Raw genomic sequence first — 25,196 nt, forward strand, 5'->3', positions numbered from 1 at the left:
CCGCTCCACTTGGGTAGCCCGCCCCTACCTAGTCTTACACAGTACGCACACACAGTCTCAGTGGAGTGGACTTCAAACCTCGCGACGGGTGCATCAGGTCGAGTGGTGCAGTGAAGTCAGCGCAGCGAACACGGGGCCAAGGCCCTCGCGCCTTCCCTTCCAAAAAGAACCCCGACGCTTTTGAGCCCAAGCCACCCAAGAGGTGCAAGACGGGAGAACCAGCATCGCGCGGACCCTAAAGCTAAGCTAGAATCTAACCTAGAGGCCCGGGTCACATCATCGCGCTACGGATACCTGCCTCACCTTACACGTGTCACTGCCAGTATTCGTACACCCCTTCCGGTCCCAAGGCACTGGTACTTCGGTCACAGGGAATCGAGCATATCCCTCGCTTAACGTCTGCCCTACCTTACCTTCCATTACTTGAGTGCCAGATATTACCTAAAAGTAAGATACGGTACATCCGGTACGGATACTTGGGCACGGATACCTAGCTCAACTGCCTACGAGATGGCTTCCGGCACCAATTCAACAGCAGCCCGGGATGCTGCCGGCAACGGAGATTCGCAACCGCCGTCGTCATCACCGTCGTCGCCGTCGTGGTCGGCACCGTCAGCCTCGGTTGGCGACCATCTAGCGCAGGTAAGCACTTAGTGACCTGCTTCCCTGCATTTTCCCATTTTCCCATTTTCCATTTTCCATTTCCCATGTCCGTGTGGTACCGTTTGCTGTTAAATGGGGGTTGTCCGCCCCTCTCTGACTCTCGGCATGCCGCCTTCAAACTTTCCGATCATGTTGGCTGACTGGCCCTCTTGGTTCCGGTCTAGACCCTAAAAGACCTTGCTAGGTATGATACGATTTTCATCATCTGTGCTCTGTCACTTGCCCACCGATCTCTTCCTCGCGGGGTTTCCAAGTGAACAAAAGCAACCCCGGCTCCGGCTTCCTCGCCTTGCTGGTCGAACAAGTGGCCGGCCATGCAAAATAACGTAACAACGTTGGCAGTTTGGCGCGGGACTACCATGCGGCATAGGAAACAAACCTCAGGGTCCTCTCTGCATGCCTGCCTGGCAAGGGTTCCTCTTCCTCTGTCCCCAGGGATGCAATCCCGTACCCACTCCCGAGAAGCACCACAGTCCCGAATATTCCGATTCCCATCTGTCTTGCCATGGCTTTTCCACCTACTCTATCATCCACCCCCCTCACCGCCTCTAGTTTAGCGCAAGCTGCCGCGTCAAGAGCACTTTCAGCAATCCCTCCCTCGGCTTCAGAATGCCGGTGCTTTGATGACCTTTAGGACGGACGGGATTTTGTGTGCCGTCTGTATACGTACGTCCAATGTGACTACCGTTCTCATGCAGACGGATCCGGATCCCACCCCTCCAAGTCCCCTCCCCCAGGGAAATCTTTCCTTTGCCTTCCGTCAATTATGCAGGGTCCAATGATCCTTGTCAGTTTTTAGGATTAGGGGTCCAACGGGTTCCCCCCCCCTACCCCCAGTGGGGAAAGAGGTCGGGACCAGTTCGAGACAACGCCGACTTTGCAAATGCTGATTTCTTTGTGTGTGCATGTGAGCACACGCGCACTGAACCTACTAGAGGCGAGCAAACGGCTGCAGCTCTTGAGGCCAACCTGACAAATCTGGAGAGCAAGCTGGACGAGCTCCTAGCTTCTTTTGACGTCCCAGATGGCGATGCCGCTACTGCCACTGCCGACGACAGCCCTGGCGCTGAGCAAGAGAGGGAGCATCAACACGGTGGGGGTTCCAAGAAAGAAGAGTGATGTTGGGTAGTGGTAGTGGGAAGGGAGATAGAGAACGAGACGTGTGGGGACCCACGACATCCAGCTCGGCCACCGACTCGGCCAGTTTGTGCAGATTGGGCAGCGGTGGGTGGGACTGCTTTTTTTGCATGATACAAACTCAGCCTCTTTGTGTAGACGTATAGATATTACCCTAGTAGGATAGATAGAGCCTATATTCTGGAGTGGACTGAACACGCCTTACGTCTGGCTATTACAGTCGGAACAAGGTAGACAATCTACGAAGTACTCCGTACCTTGTATCGTTACGACGACACCGCTGGCCCTCACTGGGGATGGATGAGGGCCTCGTCCGTATCCTGCCTAGATACCTAGGTACTACCACTTGAACATCCTTACTCCAAGCCTAAGATTCAGCCTCCACTAGAGATAGACCCACGACAGCCTTATCGAGTGGGCGGTTCTTTTCCTAGAGATGAAAAGCCAGGGCAGGGCAGGCGATATGAAATCCAAACCACGGGCACACGGGCACACGGGCACACACACATACACACACATACAAGCTTTACTATGCGTGGTGGTGGGTATAAGCCGCTTCACTTTTGCGATAGGTCAAAGTGTGAAAGTCCCTCCTTGAGCAGAGCCTCCTTGAGCAGATGGAACAAAATATACAAAAAGACGTACACACATACAAAAGAAGATTGTGAAAGGGCAGAAAAATAGTAGGATATCTTCATTATCGTTTGTAGTAGTAGCACGCACGCACGCACGCACGCACGCACCATCGACAGCTAGGTAGGCATGATAAATCGACAATTAAAAACCAAGCCCAAACCAAAACTCCATTCACTACTCCCTTCCCGCAAAAGTGCCACTCACTCCCGTGTTCAACCACCGCTTTGTGTTTTGTGCGTGTGGTGTGTGGCGTGGTGCATCCAACAGCAGAGATAAACAGGTATGAAACAGACAGCAGACCAGCGGAGATACATAGAAGGAATAAGAAAAAAACACGCATTCATTCACACCTTCCCGCCGACCAGACAAGCTTAGTCCCCGCCTTCGGTGATCTCAGCGGTCCAGTCCTTGCGGATGGTCAGCTCCGTCAGGCCGGGGGTCTTCTCGATGACGAGGCCCTTCTCATTGGCCAGGTGCAGCACGCAGATGAAGCAGAAGCTGGTGGAGATGTCATCCATGGCGGCCTTGGGGTAGACGCGCTGGAGGTCGTTGACGACGTCGGTGAACTTGAGGGTTGGGTTGTTGGCATCGTCGTCTCCCTCGTCGCCCTCTTGGGGCGGCGTGGGCAGGCGCGAACGGTTGGGATCCTGCGCCTGTTTTGATGTCAAATTCTGTTAGCTAGGTTCCTTGTGTTTTTTTTGTTTTTTTTTCGTTCTCAGAAACGGGGAGATGGATTCATGATCCCTCCCACTGAGACCTTGCTAAAGGGAGAAGAGTTGAAGGAAAAGGGAAATCTCACCTTGTCGAGATTCTCAAAATCCATGCCCTTCCAAATCTCCTCCTTGAGCCGGCGGACGTCCACCTTTTTGGCGACGCGGGCGTACTGGACGTACTCCGGGCGCACGCGGCGGTTCTGCGTGACGAGCATGGTGCCGAAGGCGAGGTCGGCGGGGTTGGTGACGGTGAGGCCGTTGAAGGCGCCCGTCATGCCTACTTCGGTCATCATTCCCATGGCATTGGGCCCACCGGGGCCGCCGGGGCCCGGCGAGAAGTGGTCGCGCGCGTCGGCGAACTCGTCGCCGTCGTCGTCATCGTCATCATCGTCGTCGCCCACCCCGGCGAACGGCAGGTCGTTGTCCTGGAAGAAGTTTGCGTCGTAGTCACCCTGCGGGAGGGCCGACGCGTCGTCGCCGCCGGGCGCGCCGTTGCTTGCGGCGGGATCGGCATTGGGCAGCAGGGGCGCTTTCTGAGACGCCCAGAACGCCTCGTCCATCTCGCCCTCAGGCGCGTCGTTTTGGTACTGCGCGTCGGCCGCGTTGCTAAACACGCCGCGACCGCCGCCCAGGACGCGCCGGCGGCCCATGCGCGCCTTGGGCTTGAGGAACAGCGTGAGCAGCTGCCGCGAGCTGAAGTGCTTGTCGTCGGGGAGCATGTTGCGCGACTTGGATTTCCAGTCCTTTTTGGGGAGCGAGATTGCCGAGTTGGCGGATGCCTGCGTGTAGAGGGCCTCGGCAAGCGAAGGCTCGAGGGGCGAGAGGAAGTCGATCTCGAAGGGCTGCTTCTCCTTCCGCTGCCGTGTGGGCTCGGCTGGCTTGTTGACGTCCTTGATCTTGCGTATCCTCCAGTGCTCGGCGCTGGCCCAGTTCTTCTGCAGGGCCTGGTCAAAGTAGCCGAGGATGTCCTCGTGCGCCTGGTCGGCCTTTTGCGTGCTGGTCATGGACACGGCGAAGTCGCCATTTCGCCCGTCCATCAAGTCCACGCCCTCGCCCTCGGCGCCCACGCCATCTCCGAGGCCCAGCCCCGCGTCGAAAACGCGCATCATGTGCGGTTCGAGAGCGGCCTCACGCGCCCAAGCCTCACCACCCTCGCCAAAGTTGACATCGGCTCCCAGGTCAAAGGCGCCGAGACCGTCGTCGTCGTCGTCAAAGCCGAGTAGGTTCTCCTCGTCGATGAACATGCCCGACTTGTTCCCGATGCCGCTAGGCCCTGGCGTCTTTTCCTTGTCCTGATCCTGGCGCCAATCTCCGGGTGCTCTGAGGAACGGGATGTCCATGGAGCCGCTTGGGTCGCCGAGATCAAACGTCTTCAGCGACGGGCAGACATCGAGCTCGTCCAGACGCGCGAGGTCGGGGAAGAAGCGGGCGCCGAGGGTTACCACGTCAATCTCGACGTCCTCGTCGTCCGCATCGTCGATCTCCCGGGTCTCCTTCTCCAGGGACTCCTCTAGATCAAGGTCCATCTCGTCGGCATCAGCACCCTCATGGCTGGGCTTTGGGCCCGGCTCTGCCGTGTCGTTGGCGTCATCGCTGCTGTCAAAGACAATACGGCCTTGCGAGTCGATCATCAGGTGGTTGAGAAGGAGGCCCTTTGCGCCGCCCTCGTCAAAGTCGGCCGACGCCTTTTTGAAGAGGGGGTCGACTGTGAACTCGAGCTCGAACTTTTTGAGCTGCAGCGAGGCAAATGAGGGGGCTAGAGTGGCCTCGGATGACCTCCCTTTCTTCTTGGGCTTCTTTTTGACGACGTTGCCGTTTTCGTCCACCTCTTCCTCTTCGTCGTCGTCGACGCCATCCTCAGCACCGTCGCGGCCCTTCTTCTTGTTGCCTTGGTTGTCGGCAACGTCATTGAGAAGTTTGTTGGTCTCGACGGCGACACTGTCGACTCTGCTGGTGTAGATCTTCATGCAGCCGTCGAGGGTGCAGCTGGCCTTTTGGAAGTTGACGCCGTCGCCCTCCTTGAGCAGGGACATGTCGTGGAAGTAGTCGATGAGGGCGAAGTTCCATGAGTTGGTGGCGTTGATCTTGTTGTCGGTGGCCATCTTCATCCACTCCTCAAAGTTTGCGAGGATTGGGGGGGCGCGCTTCATGGGGGTGACGGCGGAGCCACCGACGACGAAGCGGTCCTCGTCGTCGAGCAGGGCAGCGGTGGCCGAGTTCTCCCTGCCGGCCATGCGCGGGCGCGGGGTGCGCGGGTTGGAGCCGGGGGAGCCGACATTCTCCATGTCGTTGAGGGCGACGCTGGTCTTTCGCGCGGGGGTGCCCGTGGCGGCGGCCCTCAGCTGGTTGAATTGCGCCTCGTGCAGCGCCTTGCGGCCGTGGGAGCGACGAGCTTTTTCTTCGGCATCGTCGTTGAGCGGGATCCTAGATGGCGCGGGTTGCCTGCGTTAGAGGCGTGGAGTGGGACAATACGAGACGAGACAAGAAAAGACGCGTGACGCGATTCACGAAAATGCGATTCGCTGTAATTGTAATTTCGATTTCGATATCAATTCAGAGAGAGGCCACCATAGAAACTCACTTAACCGGCGACTTAAATGGCGATGCCGCCAGAGAACCGGAAACGTTCCTGCTTGCGCTTCTGCGCGGCTGTTGGGCGACTCGAGGCATGGTCTTGTCGAATATCGGGTGTTGTTGCACGTTAGGTCATGTCACTGAAGGCCTGCCTGGTGGGTTGCGCTTTCAGAGGCTCGAAATTAGAGAATGTTTGTTTACTTTCGGCCGCCGTTGTTTAAACATGGGTGGTTGCCCGATCTGGGTCCATCCCTCCCAGGCCTGCGTCGCCCTGAATGCTGATTGGCGGGGACAGGTTTTATCAATCAAGTGTCACGTGCTGATAACGCCTCCCCCACCAAGCGAAGCTTTCCCAGAAAAGCCAGCCCAAGCTTTCCGCTTTCAAGTTTGCGGCAAGAAGTCAATTGGCATCTGGCGGCATCTAGTTTCTAATTTCTGTTTCTGGTTGTTTCTAGGAGCTGTTAGTCGTATTCAAAGACCGCCACCGTTTGTGCCGCGCGGCACTCATCTGCGCCATTCATCATACGTATGGTAGGTATTTACCATCAATTTCTATGGCTGTTCCCGCCTGAGTTTCCATACTGTGCTTTTGTATTATTCAGTCTCGATTCGATAGTCAATCATCAGCAACCCATCGGTCTCTGATCAGATAATAACCAGACTAGATTTCCTTAGCGCCGCCTTCCCCGGGTTCCCTTTCCATCTTGTTGCAGGTCGGAGCTCGTGCATCATGTACGTTGGTATGTCGTCCCTATGTAAGGCACGTACATACAGTATGTATGAATAGCCGTGCATCTTCTCGCGACTTGTCTGTACATACAGTGTATCTGTCCAGCTGGTACTAGCGGGTTCCAGGTTCTTGAGAGCACAGCACAGCACGCTTGCATCGCCAAGTGCCAAGTCTTTTCCAGGTTGTTTCAGACGGCCAAGTCGGGTTCCATTGTCTGTTTGTTGGCACCACCTGAGGTCACCTTTTATTAGCTGGAGGCCGCGGCCCAGGCCAGGCCATGCCGGGGCCGCACCTCAGCACCTTACGTATGTAGCTCAGGCGCCACCCGCCGCAAGGAAGGTTGGCTTTAACGTCGTAAGATAAGGGTCGATGGTGTTGCTGCTGTCCGAGTCGCAAAACACCGAAGAGACCTTAATCCTACCTAACCGCCCGTACTTGGCCGTCTCGCGAGTTTCGAAATGTTGGCAGAATGATCTCATAACACAACAACCTAATACAGAGCTACCTAAACGAAGCACAGCAAACAAACAAACAAGACTGCGACGAACGCGCAAACGCTGCATGCATGCGAATAAATCACCGGCGCTCTTTGCTCCCCGACTTCATTCTCGTCTCGCCCCGGTGATGCTTGCGTTCGCAATGGTATGATACGTTGACGGCGGCACAATGGAGCCGATTCGCTGGCGGCGGAGCCGATACAGCACTCGGCCCGCAGTCGCGTCGACGCTGCTCATCTCGCTCATCGCCGCCTATGCCCTCGTCCTGCCTGTGCTGCGCGTCGCCCGCCCCCGTCACCATGGCCGAGCAGCGCCTCTAGACGCGCGGTCGTCCGAATTTCCCGGCCCCCAGTTGTCTCTACAACATGCCGGCGCCGGCGCCGGCGCCGTCGCTGTTGACTGTCGCGCTGTGCACTACGCCCAGGACCAGTGCGCCTTCGTCCTCAACCACTGCAGCGACGACGAGGCCGGTCTCATCCACTACCTCGCCTTCTACTACTGCTCGCCCGGCAATGCCCGTCCCGTCGCCTTTGTCGTCCTGGCCCTCTGGTTGGGCCTGCTCTTCACCACCATCGGCGTCGCCGCCAGCGACTTCTTCAGTGTCAACCTGAGCACCATTGCTAGCGTTCTGGGCCTCAGCGAGAGCTTGGCCGGCGTCACCTTTCTCGCCCTTGGCAATGGCTCTCCCGATGTCTTCAGCACCTTTGCCGCCATGGGCTCCAACAGCGGCAGCATGGCGGTTGGCGAACTGATAGGTGCTGCCGGCTTCATCACCGCCGTCGTTGCCGGGTCCATGGCCTTGGTCCGCGAGTTCAAGGTCAGCAAGCGGACCTTTGTGCGCGACATCATCTTCTTTATCGTCGCCGTCAGCTTCACCATGGTCTTCCTGGCTGACGGCCATCTTCATCTCTGGGAGTGCTTTACTATGATTGGATTTTATCTCTTCTACGTAGTGACTGTTGTTGGCTGGCATTGGTTCGCCTTGAGGAGGCGGCGCCAGCGCTTGAGGGATGTTGCTTCGCGCACACACTTTCATAGCCCCGGCCGCACTGCCGAAGAATTGGAGCCCTACCGCGATGCCCCCGATGATGACGAGGCTGCCCCCGTGGGAGGCCGTTCTTACAGTGCTCCCGAGGCTGCCGACATCAGCATGCTGGAGCGGGCTCCCAGGATAGAGGTTGACGGTGTCGGCCTGACACCCGCGCTGCAGGGAGACGACGACGATGATGAGCGCGAAGTGCACGCGGCGGCCGAAATGACGAGCAGTATGCGCGTAAACCGCCCTCGCTGGGGCCGGAGCAACACCACCATCACCCCCATCAGGCCGAGTCTAGTGGGCGTCTTGGAGTTCAGGGCCGTTCTCTCCTCGCTGCACAGGGCTCGAAACATGCATCTGGGGCCGTTGCCCGGGAGGTTTTACTCGGACCGCCCCGGCCTGGAACGCTCCAACTCTTCTATCGAGGTTGGCCGAGACCGCACCGAGGTTGGACGGGGCCGCTTACGGACAAACACCCTGCCGGCGCATGCCGTCTACTCCACAAGAGAGCGAGCCTTGTCCAACGGAAACCCGCCTCGGAATCTCCAATCCCACAGCCCCGGGCGGCCTGCGTCCGAGAGGGTAACCGGAACCCGGACAAGCTCAGCCGCTAGAACCGTGGATGGGAGGCTTGCGCCGCCGAATGGCCTCGGCCTCGACCCTGCATCGCAGCAGTTACAACCGTCCCCATCACCTCACAGCCTAAACTTACGGATTCCTTCGCCCAGCGGCGGCTCAAGTGGGCAGACTTCGCCGTCCGCCGCCTCGTTCCCTGTCTTTGAATCCCCCAGCGTGTTGACCCCTGTACACCAGGGCCAGGATCAGGCTGCCTTTGTATTTCCCTTTCCGTCCGAGAGACGACGTGCCTCGACTCGCGGGTTTGACGACCGCGTGGAGGAGCCGAGACCTATTGGCTGGTGGCCTTACCAGTTCCTGCCACCTCCTCACATTCTTCTGGCTACTATTTTCCCGACCATGCAAGGGTGGGGCGACAAGAGTCTGTGGGATAAGCTCATCAGCCTCATCTCAGTCCCCAGCATCTTTGTCCTAGTTACAACGCTGCCGGTGGTCGAGACTGAACCCGACCATGACGAATCGGAACTTGATTTGGCCAGCCCCCCAGCCCACGGCCATGTTGGGAACACGGCCATGCCCGTTTCGGTCTCTGACGGGGACGGGATCGAGCCCGAGACGGAATGGCAAGAGTACCGCCGCCGGGCTCAATCCGTGGCTTCCCTCATGTCGCCTCCTCGGGTAACGTCATCGCTTGTAGACGGGGACATGCCGCCGCTATCCGAAGACCCGATTCCGGAGGAGTCAGGTCAAGACCAGTCTCCAATAAGTGTCGAGACCCCGCAAATAGCAAAGATGCCTGTTCATCTTGAGCTCGATCGTGCTACTACATGTACGTCGACGGAGGACTCGTCGGACTGGAACCGATGGCTCGTAGCCCTACAAATCTTCACCGGCCCACTCTTTGTCGCCGTAATCGGCTGGGCCAACGTGGCTGAAGACCTGGAGCAGCCCGGCAAGGTGCTAATCAAGCTAGTGCTATACGCGTTGCTGTTGTCTCTCTGTCTTTTCGCGGCGCTGCTCCTCACAACCACTCCTGACAAGAAGCCCAAGTACCACTATCTCTTGTGCTATCTCGGATTCGTAATTAGCGTTGCATGGATTTCCACCATTGCGGGAGAGGTGGTCGGGGTGCTAAAGACATTTGGAGTGATCCTGAATATTTCCGAGGCCATTCTGGGCCTGACGATATTTGCAGTCGGCAACTCGCTGGGTGACCTCGTGGCCGATGTTACAGTCGCCCGTCTTGGACACCCGGTCATGGCATTGTAAGTTGTACCCCCTCCCTCCCTGCACTGTTTTCGGCTGCCGCGGATAACTAACAAGCGAAAAAGGGCTGCGTGCTTCGGGGGTCCAATGCTCAACATTCTGCTTGGCGTGGGTATTGGCGGAGCCTGGATGGGCATCTCGTCGGCGAACAAGAAGCACAAGAAACACCCCGAGAACCCGATTCACTACAAACCCTACAGCATCGAGGTCGGCGGCACGCTGATGATCTCGGCCATCACGGTGCTGCTGACTCTGATTTTTCTACTGATCGTGGTCCCTTCGAACAATTGGATCATGAGCCGGAAAATAGGCTGGAGCCTGATTGCCATTTGGACGGTTAGCACGATTGTGAATCTCGTCCTCGAGCTCACGGGCACCTGGGCCGACGAGGCGTGATGGGCGTGCGGAGGGACGCGACGGCCATCGCCGTTGGCAACGAGCAATCGGGCAGGGTCCGTAGGGAGGATGCGTTGATGGAGATCTCTCCATGTGGTCTAACCTATGGCGGCCTCGCCCTCCCCGCAATGGCCCTAGCGGCTCCATCCGGGCAGGACCTGAGCAGAGCTTCAGCTGGTCATGCTCGATCACCCCGAGATGCATCTGTCTCCCGCAGGCGCTAGCTAGGCTGGGCCCCGTCTGTCTGTGATCTGCTCGAGATATGGCGCAACGCCAAAGTCCTTGATCGTCGGCTGCCACGCTTTCGTTGTCTACGCCGTAGCTGCCAATTTGCATCCGATCACAAGCCCTCGTACCACCACAAGCATGCAGCGGGCTCCACTTTGGGTGGGCAACGAATTATCGTCTTTGCCGGCGAAGAGGCCGCTTTCCGTCTTGTCTCGTTTTGTGGTGGCGCAGCTGTACTTATCAGCTGGTCTGGGTTCCGATGGCGACAGAGCGGGGCTTTGTGATACTCTTGGGTATGGAGAATAGAGTGCGGATTTTTCCTATATAAGCCTCACATGTTTCGACTGGAATTGAGAGCAGCACTCGCCTACCAGCCATCATCTACCCAAGCCATTCTACACCCCTCATCTGTGTACACCTCATCTACACCTCATCTACACCTCATCTATACCCCAATCTCAGACAAGGTCATATTAGCCTCCGCCCATCATGAATTTCGGCAAGATCAGCAGCCTGGCCCAGTCCGCTCTCAACTCATCCTCCAATGACGACAACAAGGACAACAACAGCCAGAACAGTGGCCGGGAGTGGGCCGACGTTGGCCAAGCAGCCAAGAAGGCCTACGACAGCCAGCAGGGCTCGGGAGACAAGAAGATCAACTACGAGGAGGTTGGAAACGTAGCCAAGAAGGCGGCCTCGGCCTACAAGTCCAGCGATGGCAAGTTCGACGCCCAGACCGTTGGCAAGGATTTTGTATCCGGCTTTACTGGCGGAAGACGCAACGACAACGAAAACGACAACAGCAACAACAGCAACAACAGCAACAACAGCAACAACAGCAACAACAGCAACAACAGCAACAACAACAACAACAACAACAACAACAACAACAACAACAACAACTCGGAGAAGTCCGACAGACGGGACAGCAACGAGGAGCGCCCTTCGGTAAGCAACACTTGTCAAACACCAGACTCTTGGCTTTACGAGATGCTAATCCAGCAGCAGGAATTCGGCAACAACGCCGGCAATAACAACGCGGCCAATCAGTCCGATGAGCGCAAGACGGGTGGCTACGGAAACAGCGATAGACCGTCGCGTGGCGGCTGGGACGAGGAGAACAAGCAGGCGGGAGGCTTCGGCCAGGAGGGCAACCGGCCCAGCCGCAACGACGAGGGATGGTCCGGAAGCCCTCCCCGTCGCGGAAGCTCCGAGAGGGAGCGCAGGGACGAGAACAGCCAGACGGGCAGCTTTGGCGGCAAGCCCTTTGGCAGCAACGAGGACAGGGAGGACAGCCGGGCCGGAAACTACGGCCAAGGCCAGGGCGATGAGCGCCGTGGTGGCCCGGGCAACGGCCGCCGCAGCGACGACAATGACAGCGCGCCTAGCTATGGCAACGACAACAACAACAGGAGAGAAGGACGCGAGTCTGGTAGCCAAGGCAGGGACGCTTCCAACTTTGGCAGCCAGAGCGGGCGGCGCGATGAGAACAGCAGCTCGGGATTCTCGGGCTCTGGATACGGTGGCCAGCAACAGTCGCACGGCCAGTTCGGCCGAGAGGACGAGGAGTAAGCAGCCGGTCAGTCTGCGTGTGATGCGGTACGATGCCACATGAGAATACCTTACCTGAGGTACCCTCCATGGCCATAATAAATACCGTTCCTTACTGGTTTGGCAAGCAATTAATTTAATTGCCATGTATTTGAGCTATAGCTGAATAATTGAAACTTTTCCCCGTGCTCTCCTGTTTTCTTTCGATATTCGGCGATGTCTTCTTTTGTACAATTGTTGGAATTGAGCTACCTACCCCTTTGACTTTACAAATGTTGTTTGAAGCTGGCGAGGCACAGAGAGGGGTTAGGGGGGGGGGGCCAGCATCAAGCCACCCATTTCGTGGAGCCGTCGTGGGGCCTGCAAGGGGCTTACAGCTACCCCTCGCCCAATCCTCCAACGTGGGGTCGACGAATTGACCCCTCACCAGACGCGCTTCCCAGTGTTTCCCACCCTGTCCTGACCGCCTCGTAACCCCTCCACGTCGTCGTGTCGTGGCCACCGCCGCCGTCGTTGTGCAACTAACTTGTCGACAACACAATTGAAAGCAACAAAGGTCAGAAACTGCCTGCTAGCTAAATACACATAAATACGTTCAGCAGTCTGCGAAATGGCTTCCCCGTACCAATACCCGCCGCTAGCCGAGCGCGAGCTCAAGAACACCATCTGCCTTTTCGATGTCGACGGCACCCTCACTCCTGCTCGACAGGTACGTCTCTATACTGTCTTCCCCATCCTTGCACCTCCGCCGAGACGAGACGACCATGCTGATCCCACCACCACTGCCGAATAACAGGACGTCTCGCCCGAGATGCTCGACCTGCTGGCGCGGCTGCGGCAAAAGTGCGCGATCGGGTTCGTCGGCGGCAGCGACCTGGCCAAGCAGCAGGAGCAGCTCGCCCTCTCACAAGACGTCAACGTGACGACGCTGTTCGACTTCTGCTTCAGCGAGAACGGGCTGACGGCGTTCAAGGAGGGCGCGTCGCTGGCGTCTACCAGCTTCATCCAGTGGCTGGGCGAGGAGCCGTACAAGGAGCTCGTGCGCTTCGTGCTGCACTACCTGGCCGACCTCGACCTGCCCGTCAAGCGCGGCACCTTTGTCGAGTTCCGCAACGGCATGGTCAACATCTCGCCCATCGGGCGCAACGCCTCCAACCAGGAGCGCCTCGACTTCCTCGCCTACGACAACGTGTACGGCGTGCGCAAGGCATTCGTCGAGAAGCTGCGCGAGCGCTTTGCACACCTGGGGTTGACGTGAGTTTTTTTTTTCCTTTCTGTGTCTCATCCAGGCAATGGGTTTCCCTTTTTTGTAATCCCCCCAACGCACATTCCCCCTTGGACTAACATCTGTCCTCCAAAAGCTTCTCCATCGGCGGCCAAATCTCGTTCGACGTGTTCCCCAAGGGGTGGGACAAGACCTACTGCCTGCAGCACCTCGAGAACGAGGCGCGCAAGCCTGGCGGCGTGCAGTACACGATGATCCACTTCTTTGGTGACAAGACCATGGTTGGCGGCAACGACTACGAGATCTACTCGGACCCCCGCACCATCGGCCACTCGGTCACGGGGCCCGACGACACCATCGCCGAGCTCAAGGCACTGTTTGGTCTGTAAAGGGGGAAGTTTTAAATTTTAAAAAAAGAATTATATCTTTTTCAGTGCCATACCCCCGCCTCCGTCCCGGTCAGGTCTGAAAATAAAAGTTGAGATTGAAATGGTAAGTTTGGTCTAAAGAAGGGGGTGAAAAGGGGGGAGATGATAGAGAAGAGAATAAACAAAACAAACAAAAAGACATTTCCTCATCCATCTAGATCAAGAGGAGGATAAAGGAAAGAGAAAGGTCCAGGTCAAATCTAGCAGCTAGCATCTAGCACTCATCCATGCCATAATGAAATACACGTTAAAAGCAGAAAGCGAGACTCTGGTCGCCCCTAGCAATAGGGGATGGCGGTTGACAGATCAATCCAGTCTGTTGACAGACCATATAGATGTATGCTGCTTATTCAATACCGACTAACCACCTAGTTTTACACTCTTGGCAGATGGATCTCAAGCTCGTCGATATGCATCTCGAGGAGGCGGCAGGGGGGTCGCATTATCGGTATACGCACGGCATTCCCCCGCCCCCGTGGAAGAGATGGGAGTGGAAAGAGGTAGGATTGTATAAAAAGGCTATTCATTTTTTTGCATTTCAATCGTTAAACCTCTGCCTGTCTTTCTCTCTGCTGCGTCTCTCCTCCCAAAACAAACCTAGCTCCATCCGAACAGCACTCGACTTCACTTCACTGCCCATTCCTCTCACCTCACCTCGGACCACCGCTACTACAGCTAGCTGCCTGCCATCCGTCACTCATCACCGGTCGCCATGGGTTACACATATAATGCCGTATATAGATTCGACCAACATCAACATCAATATGCGCTGGGGAAAAGCCCTCTCTCTCACTCCATCTAGATAGCGTGAAATATCGCCAACTACAAAAAAAAAACCGAGGGCACATATAGAGAAACGAAGATTAACTGCCGTCATTCAAGAAAACGTGAACATCCTCAACAGGAGACCAACCAAAAGAAGAGAAATCCAACGCAAATCGTGCAAATCAGTGGCATCCTTTCCTCGGAGAATACTAGTCGGCCATGTCTACATGCTGAGAGTGGAAGATGGGAAAATGAGACAGCCTAGAAGTTCTAGTGGCCAAACTCCAAATGAGGCACAATAACCGGCCCGTACTTTGTCGTCGCAGCGAATGCGCCGTCGCCCTGGACAACAAAGTCGACGGCCAAGCTTAGCTTGCTGAGGCCGCTGCCGTGGCCGCCGCCTGAGTGGCCGCTCGCGATGCTGGCGGCATAGTTCTGCTGCTGCTGCTGTTGCTGGCCGCCGTTGAGCGCGTCGGGGTCATAGGCCACGATGGCAACGTAGTTGCGGCGGCTCATGAGCTTCTTGTGCTCGCGGGCGGCGCCCGACGCGTCCGTGTGGAAGATCTCCATCATGTCTTCCTTGGTGTCGCTGACCTCGTGCGTCGACTTGTGGCCGTTGAGCGGTACGTACAGCATCTTGTTGTTGTGCAGCATCTTGAGCAGGTAGTTGCTTGCCGGTGCCGCCACGACCGGACTTGAAATAATCTGGTACATGGTCTTGTGGTCGCTCGGGTGCGATGGGTCGTGAACAATGCCCGCCCCGCAGCAGATAACATCTGCAAGCAAAGTGTTAGTATCTCAGCTAGACGCGCGAAACGGCCATGTTGGTAGGGGTGTCCGTGTCTTACCTCCTGACAAGAACGTCATCCGGATGCCCTTTTGCTGGGCGATCCCTTGCAAAGTTCGGATCAAGTATGTCCGCTCTAGATCCTTAGACTCATGTGTCCACAGGTCCTTCAGCTCCTCGGCAATGTCGAACTCGCCAAACTGGTTGAGGACGTTGCCCATGAGCCCGGACTTTCCAACCGCCTTCTTGACCTCCTTGAAGCCGTGCTGGACCATTTCCTTTCCGCCCACGACGCCCGCCACCGAGCTTGTTACCTTGCCGAGGAGGTTGTACGTCGTGTTGACGGCCTTCTTTCCCGTTGCAAATGTGTTGGCCAATGTCTCCACCGTCTCCAGACGCGGATATACCACCGGCACAGATACCATCCAGATGCAGTGCTGCACGCTAGGCGGCAACACAGCAACCTTGGGAAACAAGCCTTGGTAGGTAGGCCCAGCCATGACACGGCTCTGTGTCCTCTCGGAGCGGCAATCCGGGCCAACGACAACCACAGCAGGGCCTAGGAACTTGAGGAAGTGCCACCCGGACCCCGTGATGGTGAAGAGGTCCATGTCCGAGCTGACATTCCGCAGTATCTCGACAGTCGTGTGATGTTGGAACAGCAAGTACATCTCAATTGCAATGCGGCCAATGTTCTTGAATATGGCAGAGGACTGCATATAGTCGGGATAAGAGCCGAAGCCGTCGAAGCTGAGATGAGGTTAGCAAACAAGAGTCGAGCCACCGCGTACACTTATCGGGGTAAAGGAGCCGCCAAAACCTACATATCGTGGTCATCAATTTGCAGGACATGCGGGATCTGGGCAAAGGCCTCGCGCATAAATGGTTGGTCGAAGTGGCTGGTGTAGTAGTGGAAATACGCGTGCGAGACATCTTCCTCGTGCCGCGCCGTCCAGGGAGCCGTCTTACGGTTTTCTCTCCCTCCCATTGCCAGCCATTGCCGCAAGATGGGGACTTCCTTCCACAGCCGATCTCCGTAAATCTGGTCGCCAAGGCCAAGCTGGACGTGAAAGCCGCCACATTCAATGTTCTTCTGCAGAATATCCTTCCACATGAAGCCAACGCCCCCGAGCTTTGCGCGCTCTTCCTGCTTGGTGCTGGGAGAGAAGTCGTTGCCAGAGTGAGCGATCATGCGCCAGCCCACCTCGTAGCGGCCGGCCACGGCAAACTCGTAGCGAGTGCACCCAAGATGCGACGTCACGGCATATGTCCACCGCTCGGTACCTTGCTCCGACATCTGCAAATCCATATCGTACTTGTAGAAGGACCATCTTTGGTGCGTGTAGATGCCGCGCGGGATTAGCTGGCGGGGGTTGGGGGACAGATCTACGCTCAGATGGATGTGGATTGTGGGAGGCTGCGGCGCGTCTGTCACAATCATGATGCTGCCCAGCCAAACGCCCTTTTCAAGATCCATGTTTACATAGCGCAGGTAGGGCCCAAAGTAGACGCCATTTGTGGGCATGACCTTGTACACGTCAACACCGGCGCTTGGGGGAGGCCCGGTGAATCCTGCCGTCGAAGGCGTGGCCGAGGCCGCAACGCTCATGATGCTCTCGGCATATCCGGGAGTCTGCGGATGGAACATGGGGGAATTGAGCCCGGCTTTGCCGCCGCCAAGGAGCGGCGACCCGAGGGGGTTGCCATACGTCGATGCTGCCGGTGACAGAGGGACGGGCTCATTATGGTGAAGCGGGGTGGGTCCCTTGGGAAACTCCCACTGTGTGGCCTGGGTGGCGAGATGGATGTAGTAGTACTGGCCCGAGACCTGGTCAAGATGCGCGATCCATCCCTCTGGGAGAGGAGGAGGCGACGTAGCAGCCGCAAGAAGCGAGGGGGTGTGCGTTAACCCTGGTTGCCCATTTGTTGCCGCCTCGGGCTTGGTGTCGTTGGCGAAGGCGGGATGACCCGCAAGCTGAGAGGACGAAGAAGCCACGGCAGGGTGAGCCGCCGGAGAGGGAGACGGCACGGGCTTTTGTGTCGAGCTTCCCTGAGCTGGGCTTGAGCTTGGGCCCGGCCGGGCTGAGGTCCTGGCACCCGAGGCCATTGCCGGGTGGGATGCTAGATTGGGGCCAGCATTGGCGTTCGCGCTGGGGCTTGCCTGGGTTGGCCGCTGCTTCTCCGAGGGATATTGCGACGAGTTGGCCGAAGGGTTGACGCTCGTGTAGGCAGGAGGTGGAGTCGAGGCTTGCATGCGCTGAAAATCCTGTTCCAGAACGCTCACCTGCAGCGCTGGGCCCGACGGCGTAGCTGAGGCCGGGTTGGGGTTCGCAGGCAGGTTGAACGAATTCTGCTGCGCTGGCGGATTGGCAACCAGATCGGCGCCTTGGTACACTGTTGGAGGGCCAAAGGGCTGCTGGTCGGGGGTTTCAGTCGGGGTCCACGGCCGAGTCGGCTGAGGCTGTGCCGGGGGGTTCGAGTTCTGTCTGCCATACTGGGCCAGCCGCGACTGAGCGGCCGCACTCGGAGCCTGGAGGCTGAGGCTGTTGAGGGTTGCGGTCCCCGAGATACCCGCGGCCGCATAACGCGCTTCAATGCCACCCCCAGGCAGCGAGCCCGGCTCGAGAATGGGTGTCTCAGGGGGAGGAGGCGACCCACGACTCGCACGAGTAGTCGATGTTGAGGCAGTCGACGAGAAGCGGTTGATGTTGGACTCCTGAACTTGAAGCCCCGAGCTAGCGCGGGGGCCGACGGCACCGCCCGGCGGAGGATAGTAAGGCTTCTGCTGGTATGCGTTAGATATCTTGGTTGCGGGAGCGGCGGTGGCTGCGGGGGCGGCGGATGGCGCCGATGCAGCCAAAACTGCGGGGTTCCTCAGGGGCTTTGCGAAGAGCTCCTCCCTGTCCACGCTAGGGCTGTCGGGGCTTTGCAGAGGCCTGGGAACCGTACCGCGCCGCTCGGCAAGACCGCTGCCCTTCTTATCGATAGGGCTTGTGACAAGGCGCCCGGGACCATCGCTAGACTGCGACGAGGTGCTCAGAGGCAGCGAGGGCCTGCGGTTGTCGTCGGGATACGGGAGCCGAGAGGGCTTGGAGGCCTGGGTAGGCCTGCGGTTGCCGTCGTCGTCGGGATAGGGCAAGGGGGCGGCGGAGCTGGATGCGCCGAGTGACATAGGGAAAGACGGCAGCGGGGGTAGCGAGGCGATGGTGGGCTTGGACGAGGAAGAAGACGAGGGCGCGGGCGATGACGATGACGACGGAGGGGCGGGGAACTTGTAACGGTCCGCCGGCTTGTCGGCAGGATGGGTCCTGGGACTCAGGGGCCTGAATATCCTGAGCGGCTCGACCGTCGGGCTGTCGCAGTCATCAGCGGCCGGGCCGGGTCGGCTCATAAAGAGCTCCTCGTCGGGCAGATCACGAGATCGCGAAGCCATGGCCGCGGCTTATCCTCCTCACACGCGGGGGATGGAGGTTGCGGCGCCGGCACGCTGCTTATTTTTCTTCTCTTTCTGTTTCTGTTTCCGCCTCGGTGTCGAATTTCGACTTCTCGGGGCAACGAACGGGCAGGCGCAAAGCGGCGCACAGCAGATAGATGTATGTAAGAGGCTATTTTTGGAGCTTCCAGCTTCGGGTTTCGAGTGTGTGCGTGCTGCGAAGTCGAGAAGGCTTATTGCTCCTGTTCAATCAGCTTTGCGAGTGCCGAGTGCCCAGACGAACCCCGCTCCGCGCACGCTGTGAGGTGGCCCAGGCCGGCGATGCTTGCTGCAACCCGAAAACGAGACCTGACCTGGCTGCTGCAACGAGGCGTTCCACGGGAGCAAGGCAGGGCAGTAATTAGGTAGTGGCGAGATAAAACAAAAAAGAAGCCGGCTGATAGCTTGAGGGGTGCAAGGCAAGTAGCATGGAGGTAGGAGACGGCCCGAGTGAAACAAGAAACGCAGCAGCAACAGCAGCAGCGTCCCGTCAGGTGTCGAAATGTCCGCCCAAATGGATGTCCAGATCCAATGTCCATCCAGCCTGGGCTGACAGGAGCCCTGATGCCGGGAAGGAGGTGGTCAATATGCGGCCATCCCCTCCTTCCCTCCCCCAGCCGATGCGTGCGCAGGCAGCCCGCCGTGCGACCTGACATGGAGGGACATGGGTGCGCACCGCGACAGGGGCTCGCAACGGGGGAACTTGAACTGGGGGGGGGGCCAGGGCAGCCAGCGGGAGAAGCCATCTGGTGGTGGCACTACCTCCCTCCCCTCCCCTCACCTTACGGAATCTGTCCGTGGATACTTTTTCCCTTGGTTTGCAGTCCGGTGCTGGGCAGTCACAGCACAGCACAGCACTGTCGGTGCGGTGCAGCCCAGTGCTGCAAAGGGGTTGGCGAGCGCGCTCCAGACGGCAAGATGCCGTGATTGGCCTCGCACCGTCAGCGCTTACAGCCTTTAAAAGGCTTGGGCGTGGCCGACCATTGAACGGGAAGGGCAAGCGCCTGCTTCGCGGTCGCAGTTGCAGGCGGTTGCGGCCCCTGGCATTGGCCCAAATGGCATGCATTCACATTTGATGGAGAGGCCCCGCTAGACCCTTTTCAAACGCGCCATCAGCTCCATCAGCCGGGTGTGGCAGTCGCGACACGCAAGGACCCCACCACTCGGCGGGCGCTCGAGACTGATGAGAGTCGAAGGATGACAAACATGCCGTCCAGTTCTGGGGCTCAAAACCCGAAAAAGAACACAGACGGCGGAGTTGGGCAGACACAGTACGGGCCCCGCACTTATTGTCGGACTTTTTACTGGTGAGAAGCAACGGGAGGTGGGTGATGACTTGCTGCTGTTGCCAAGCAATAGCTTCGAAGCTAATGGCGGGGCACTCGATTTGCCTGCCGTTTGGTCTGGAGGTGGTGTGGTGATAACCAAACCCCCAACTCGCTCAAACAGAGCCAGACCAGACCAGGCAGACTTGGAATCCATGCTTTGCGGGCGGGCCAGCCCTTGCTCCCATTTAGGTCAAGTCCCAACTCTGCAATATGTGAGGTAGTAAGTCTACAGAATATCGAGTTATTTTTGGACCCCGCCTCTATCAGTGAGGTTAGCGCAGGTGGGCGTAAGGCAAGAGGAGTATAGCGTTGTCGGAATATTCCTGTGCGCACATTGCTACAACCCTAGGGAGGTTATGCAACGCATCAACGACGCCGATGAGTCCGAATGTTCGAAGCATGTCCCTTTCTCTCACGAATGGGGGAGGACAGAAAACGCCAAAATCGCAAGTGTAGGACACCAAGAGGCCAGTGGCGTCGTGGAGAATCCGAGATGGAGATGGAGCCCACCTCTTCGAACAACTTCTGAGTCGGTAATGCGCCGATTCCTTGGCACAGCTGCCTGACTTCGTCGCGTACAGCCTCTCGTGGCGCGGCCAGACCCTTCTCAACGGTCGCGCATGTGTAACCAGAGCAGAGCTCATGCGGGGAGGGAGCAATGTGAGTGAGTGCAGTTGAAAAGCAGTTGAGCTATTTTCCGACGTGCCATGGGAGATGCGTAGATCAGTTTCGCAGATGGAAAGAGAGGTAAGTCTCAGATGGGTCAACTCTGGCAACAAACTCGGCTATTTCTGCCCTGCAACGCTGCGGGCGACGGGCGTGACCCGGGAAATGGGGATAGTGATATCTATTGCGTTTGGCCATACCATCACCCAGCGGACCGACGCGGGCCAATAGGGGGTCTGATAGACGGCCTCGGCGGCGGCTTGCCGAGTGACTTTGAAGTTGGGTCCCGACAACAACGACGACGGGAATCCACGACAGCGTCTACAAGACTGGGCTTAGGGCTGCGGGCAATCACAGTCAGATTTGCTCATATTGCTATCCATATTCTACTAACCTAGAAAGCTCACGTGGTTCCTCTCGCTCTACTACTAGCCCGCTATATACCTAAGTTCCACATAGTCTATCTATGTAAATCTCTTTAAACTCAAAGCGTCTCGATGTAGACAAAAGGCTGAAGTAATAAGATCGTCTCGCATAAGTGAATAACTAGTCGGTTTAAGCTGAAAGTGAGGTTTTATCTTGGTGGTATTATGTCTATCTGTGGTGGCAAGACCCGCAGTAACTATTACGCGTCCACTACTCGCAATGCCACTACATATTGAAGCTTCGATTATCATTATGTAATGAGGGACAAAGGGCATAGCCGTTAGAATTTGTCCTACGTTGCTACGCGTATAGTCGCACAGTCGGGCTGCCGCCAAAAGCCCCCAAGAGATTTACTTGTTAACATTCAAAAACCACGACGCCAGCAATATGCCGTTCATTCCTTGCGATGGGATCTTATTATCTGGTTTAAATCCGAGCTGTGGGGTTGAAGCCTCGGCTTCGGGAAAAAACTCCACTGCCCGTTCACTGTCGAGGCTTGCCCGGGTTTGTTGCCGACGCGTCAGCCACACCGGAGATGGAATACCTGAAAGGCAGGGAAATGTTCATGAGATGACAAGACTGCCGTGTTCTGCTCTTCACAGTGCCAGAGCAAAGCCATCCCATGTTACCGCAAGTTGGTTTATTTTCCTTCCATTTGCTGCTTGCACTCTCGGCTATACACGGGCCCCGTATAGCTAAGGTACTACCTAAGGCAGGGTCAGAGTCTGCGGGCGTTTTTTTGGGGGCCTGCATGCCGCTAGGAGCAGTGCTGCCGGTTTTATACTAACTGAGTTGCTGTCTGTCTCGAGCATTTGTATATTCCATACTGTGTAAGAAATGTAAGAACTGCCGATCGATTGGTCGAGGCGGCTCAGCCAGGCTCCAGGGTGTTAGGCGAATTAAAAACGGCAATCCGGTCGTCGGAGCTTGGGGGTACCAATGGCAGAGCTCATGACGACAACACCCGCCTCCCCTCCTCGTTCCTTCTTCAACCGAGTCGACAGGTGAAGAAGTTAAGAAGGTGCTTTTTGAGATAGAAACCCAAGAATTGGGCAGATAATTTTTTTTGCAAGTTAGCCTCCTTCAACTCTAGCACTGAAGCAAAGCTGGAAGGTTCGACCCAGGCGCACTCTACGGATGCCGAGACTCGCATTGTCGGCCGCGTTAGTCACGTCGCCAAGCTAGTGGGTGCTACATCCTCTCGGTCGAGTTTGGGTGCATGATATAACATGAACCCCGCTTGGAGGCAACGTTCGCAGGCTCCGTCTCGCCCACTGCCCCATCATTGTCTTTTGTTATGACGTGATTTGTTTCTGTTTTATCAAAAGCCGTGACCGTCCCAGAGCTGTCGTTCAAGTCGTTTTCTCTTGGGAATCCTACTTGCATTTGGCTCCTCATGTTGTGCAGTGAGTGATGGGAGTGAGTGCATGGGCACAAGGGTCTTCGGGTATCTCTTCGCCAACTCCCCTCCACACCCCTCCGCCCTAGTCTCGAAACTCTCTTATCTCCACCTTGCAGGCCCCTCCGGGAGCTACATTGATCTTATCGACCCCTCCAGGGCCTATTGGCGAACTAAGAGCCCCGGTTGGATAGTTATTGAAGATAATTAAAAGCTAGCTGACAGCGGCTGTCGATTTGGAGGGACAGGACGACCAAGCTCGCCGCCTATCTCTATCTATCTCTCCCTCTCGCATCTTGGTAGGAACGTGAACCTGACTCACTCACGGTCGCCGTTCACAGCAGCTGGCCTGGCATGTCTCTAAACCGCGTCTCGTCTCTCGAGACTTTCAGTATCCTCCCAAACGACCAGCGGTCTAGGAGGAGCTCCGATGCCTCGGCTCGCTCCCGCAAGCTGAGCTTCAACCCTCTCCCGCAATCATGGGATCCTCCGGCCCTCGAGCAAATTCATGCCGTGGGTGCCTTTGAAGTGCCAAAATGGAAGCGAATGCGTACGTCCTTGTTCATCTCTCCCTCTCTTTCGTCCTGAAAACCAACCACGTGATTTCGTTTAGTCCAAGTCACTGCCACGGTCTTTTACTGCCTCTTCTCTGCCGGTATCGTCTTTGGCTATGCCGCCATAAAACCCGTCCTGAAGGACGAGGGAGCCTACCGAGATGTCTGCCAGGACGGATCTGTGAGCGAGGACACATGTGTTGAGATTCACCTCAATCTCATGTTCACTGTGGCCGCCGTTGCCACCAACGTCGCCGCCCTGCCCGTGGGAGCCATTCTCGATCGCTATGGCCCACGCGTGTGCGGCATGCTGGGCTGCGTCTTCCTCGCAATCGGCGCCCTTCTCATGTCGTTTGAGAACAAAGTACCCTTTGATGGCCTGCTTTTTGGCTACCTCTTTCTAGCCCTGGGCGGCCCATTCACCTACATCTCATCCTTCCAGTTGTCCAATGCCTTTCCCCGGAATTCGGGTTTCATCCTCGCCCTCCTTACTGGCGCCTTCGACGCATCCAGTGCCTTGTTTTTGATATACCGAATCGTCTACGAGAAGTCGGGTAGAGCCTTTGGTCATAGACGCTTCTTCTTGGCCTACCTCGTTGTGCCTGTTGTCATCATCGTCATCCAGCTGACGCTGCTGCCCGCCCAGTCCTATAAGACGGTAGGTGAACTGGTTGAGGAAATTGAGGAACCTATTCCCGACGACGGCCCGTATGACCAGATTGACGAGCATACTGCTCTCCTCCACGAAGAGGAGAGACAGCACCGCGAGGAGGTGGTGTCCGGCATTCAAGACCTGCTCGGCTCAGCCAAGGCGGACAAGCAGGCGAAGCGCGAAGAGCGCAAGAACGAGATATCGGGTGTGTGGGGAGTAATGCACACGCATACGTCAATGGAACAGATCAAGTCGCCCTGGTTCATTCTCATCTGCATGTTTACCGGTAGGGTCACACAAAACCCCCTATTTTCGCTTAATGCTTTTCGCATGCATGTTTCGCTTACTGTTGGATTTTTCACATAAATAGTCATTCAGATGACCAGAATCAATTACTTTGTCGCCACCATACGCCCGCAATACGAGGCCATCTTCGGGTCTGTCGACAAGGCCATCAAACTCAACAACTTCTTCGATGTTGCGCTCCCGCTCGGCGGCATCCTGTCGATCCCGTTCATCGGCCTCGTGCTCGACCGCACCAGCACCGTGACGGTGCTCACGGCCCTCGTCGCCTGCGCCACCACCATTGGCTTCTTTGGCGTGATACCTAAGATGTGGTCCGCCTACGCCAACATCTGCCTCTTCGTCCTCTACCGCCCCTTTTACTACACGGCCGTCTCCGACTACAGCGCAAAGGTCTTTGGCTTCCGCACCTTTGGCAAGGTCTACGGCACCATCATCTGCCTCTCGGGCCTCTTCAACTTCTCCCAGTCGGGCCTCGACTACCTCTTCCACGAGACCTTTGGCGGCAACCCCGTCCCCGTCAACCTCATGCTGCTGTCGACCGGCCTGGCCATCGGCATTGCCCTCGTCACCTTTGTCGCTGTCAAGTCGAGGCACATCAAGCGCAAGATGCTCGAGGAAGAGGCCCAAACCGCTTTTTCCACCCCGCACTGGGGCTGATGCTATTGATAGAGGCGAGATGCGGAAACGAGTTTTTTTCTCAGCGAATCCTCTCTTGCGAACTACGTAGCTGTCTATTTAGTGATGAGCCATTTTGTTGTTCATATGCCATTTTAATTGAAAATACGGGGCCAACTTGGGCCGACGTTTTTATTTCCTGGTCGTCTTATTGTCGGCACGAAAAGCATTCCGATTTTGGGGGTTTTTGGTTTTTTATTGCTGCCCCCCCCCGCTGCTGTCTTTGATACACATGTAAAACATAGCACCGGCGTAAAATGATGTTGACTAGGTTACTGAGTGTGTTTTGACGGGCAAGCGAACATACGTTTTATGTTTTTGTTTGTCTCACTGTTCACCGTGTTTGTATCTATCTGGCAATGTCGACACAAATGTGTTTCTGCAGGGCAAGCAAGCACTACCATTTTTCGCTACATATCCATTGCTCCATACCGGCTAGAATAGTAGCAGCCAGGAGAATGTTCGTGGCACCCTTCCCATTTTGACGACGATGCCGCTGGGTTGGAAACG

At 56.8% G+C, this 25,196-nt stretch overlaps 6 protein-coding genes across 6 annotated transcripts; 4 read left to right on the forward strand and 2 right to left on the reverse strand.

The window, feature by feature from the left end:
* Positions 1–38: 38 nt before the first annotated feature.
* B0T26DRAFT_57640 (uncharacterized protein) lies at positions 39–2,009 on the forward strand. Its single transcript, XM_060435588.1, has 4 exons — positions 39–447; positions 511–642; positions 828–847; positions 1,599–2,009. Exons 2-4 carry the CDS (start codon positions 511–513, stop codon positions 1,780–1,782), a joined length of 336 nt encoding a protein of 111 aa, XP_060303040.1. The 5' UTR covers positions 39–447; the 3' UTR covers positions 1,783–2,009.
* A 318-nt stretch (positions 2,010–2,327) lies between these two features.
* B0T26DRAFT_687436 (condensin complex subunit 2/barren) lies at positions 2,328–5,906 on the reverse strand. The gene is made up of 3 exons (XM_060440936.1): positions 5,731–5,906; positions 3,236–5,573; positions 2,328–3,089 (listed from the first exon to the last, which is right to left on the reverse strand). Exons 1-3 carry the CDS (start codon positions 5,817–5,819, stop codon positions 2,808–2,810), a joined length of 2,709 nt encoding a protein of 902 aa, XP_060303041.1. The 5' UTR covers positions 5,820–5,906; the 3' UTR covers positions 2,328–2,807.
* Positions 5,907–7,119: 1,213 nt separating this feature from the next.
* Positions 7,120–10,224, forward strand: B0T26DRAFT_631666 (Sodium/calcium exchanger protein-domain-containing protein; the record flags this gene model as incomplete). The annotated part of the gene is made up of 2 exons (XM_060436379.1): positions 7,120–9,827; positions 9,894–10,224. 2 exons carry the CDS (start codon positions 7,120–7,122, stop codon positions 10,222–10,224), a joined length of 3,039 nt encoding a protein of 1,012 aa, XP_060303042.1.
* Positions 10,225–12,306: 2,082 nt separating this feature from the next.
* Positions 12,307–13,921, forward strand: B0T26DRAFT_687450 (eukaryotic phosphomannomutase). The gene is made up of 3 exons (XM_060440937.1): positions 12,307–12,712; positions 12,800–13,257; positions 13,365–13,921. Exons 1-3 carry the CDS (start codon positions 12,614–12,616, stop codon positions 13,615–13,617), a joined length of 810 nt encoding a protein of 269 aa, XP_060303043.1. The 5' UTR covers positions 12,307–12,613; the 3' UTR covers positions 13,618–13,921.
* A 770-nt stretch (positions 13,922–14,691) lies between these two features.
* Positions 14,692–18,641, reverse strand: B0T26DRAFT_746113 (uncharacterized protein; the record flags this gene model as incomplete). The annotated part of the gene is made up of 3 exons (XM_060444658.1): positions 14,692–15,197; positions 15,270–15,958; positions 16,033–18,641. The coding sequence occupies 3 exons, from the start codon at positions 18,639–18,641 to the stop codon at positions 14,692–14,694; spliced, it is 3,804 nt and encodes a 1,267-aa protein (XP_060303044.1).
* Positions 18,642–22,853: 4,212 nt separating this feature from the next.
* Positions 22,854–24,668, forward strand: B0T26DRAFT_635834 (major facilitator superfamily domain-containing protein; the record flags this gene model as incomplete). The annotated part of the gene is made up of 3 exons (XM_060436765.1): positions 22,854–23,049; positions 23,113–23,991; positions 24,076–24,668. 3 exons carry the CDS (start codon positions 22,854–22,856, stop codon positions 24,666–24,668), a joined length of 1,668 nt encoding a protein of 555 aa, XP_060303045.1.
* Positions 24,669–25,196: the final 528 nt, after the last annotated feature.

Source organism: Lasiosphaeria miniovina, assembly GCF_030549165.1.
Source record: "Lasiosphaeria miniovina strain SMH2392-1A chromosome Unknown B0T26scaffold_1, whole genome shotgun sequence".
In the NCBI taxonomy this organism is placed as follows: domain Eukaryota; kingdom Fungi; phylum Ascomycota; class Sordariomycetes; order Sordariales; family Lasiosphaeriaceae; genus Lasiosphaeria; species Lasiosphaeria miniovina.

Excerpts from the sequence above, each read along its gene's own strand:
- B0T26DRAFT_687436 (XM_060440936.1), bottom strand. The coding sequence starts at position 5,819 with ATGCCTCGAGTCGCCCAACAGCCGCGCAGAAGCGCAAGCAGGAACGTT. Across the intron at positions 5,574-5,730 it reads CCATTTAAGTCGCCGGTTAA|GATCCCGCTCAACGACGATG; the intron begins GTGAGTTTCTAT and ends CGCGCCATCTAG. Across the intron at positions 3,090-3,235 it reads ATTTTGAGAATCTCGACAAG|GCGCAGGATCCCAACCGTTC; the intron begins GTGAGATTTCCC and ends ACATCAAAACAG.
- B0T26DRAFT_57640 (XM_060435588.1), top strand. The coding sequence starts at position 511 with ATGGCTTCCGGCACCAATTCAACAGCAGCCCGGGATGCTGCCGGCAAC. Across the intron at positions 643-827 it reads TTGGCGACCATCTAGCGCAG|ACCCTAAAAGACCTTGCTAG; the intron begins GTAAGCACTTAG and ends GTTCCGGTCTAG. Across the intron at positions 848-1,598 it reads ACCCTAAAAGACCTTGCTAG|AGGCGAGCAAACGGCTGCAG; the intron begins GTATGATACGAT and ends TGAACCTACTAG.
- B0T26DRAFT_687450 (XM_060440937.1), top strand. The coding sequence starts at position 12,614 with ATGGCTTCCCCGTACCAATACCCGCCGCTAGCCGAGCGCGAGCTCAAG. Across the intron at positions 12,713-12,799 it reads CCCTCACTCCTGCTCGACAG|GACGTCTCGCCCGAGATGCT; the intron begins GTACGTCTCTAT and ends GCCGAATAACAG. Across the intron at positions 13,258-13,364 it reads TTTGCACACCTGGGGTTGAC|CTTCTCCATCGGCGGCCAAA; the intron begins GTGAGTTTTTTT and ends GTCCTCCAAAAG.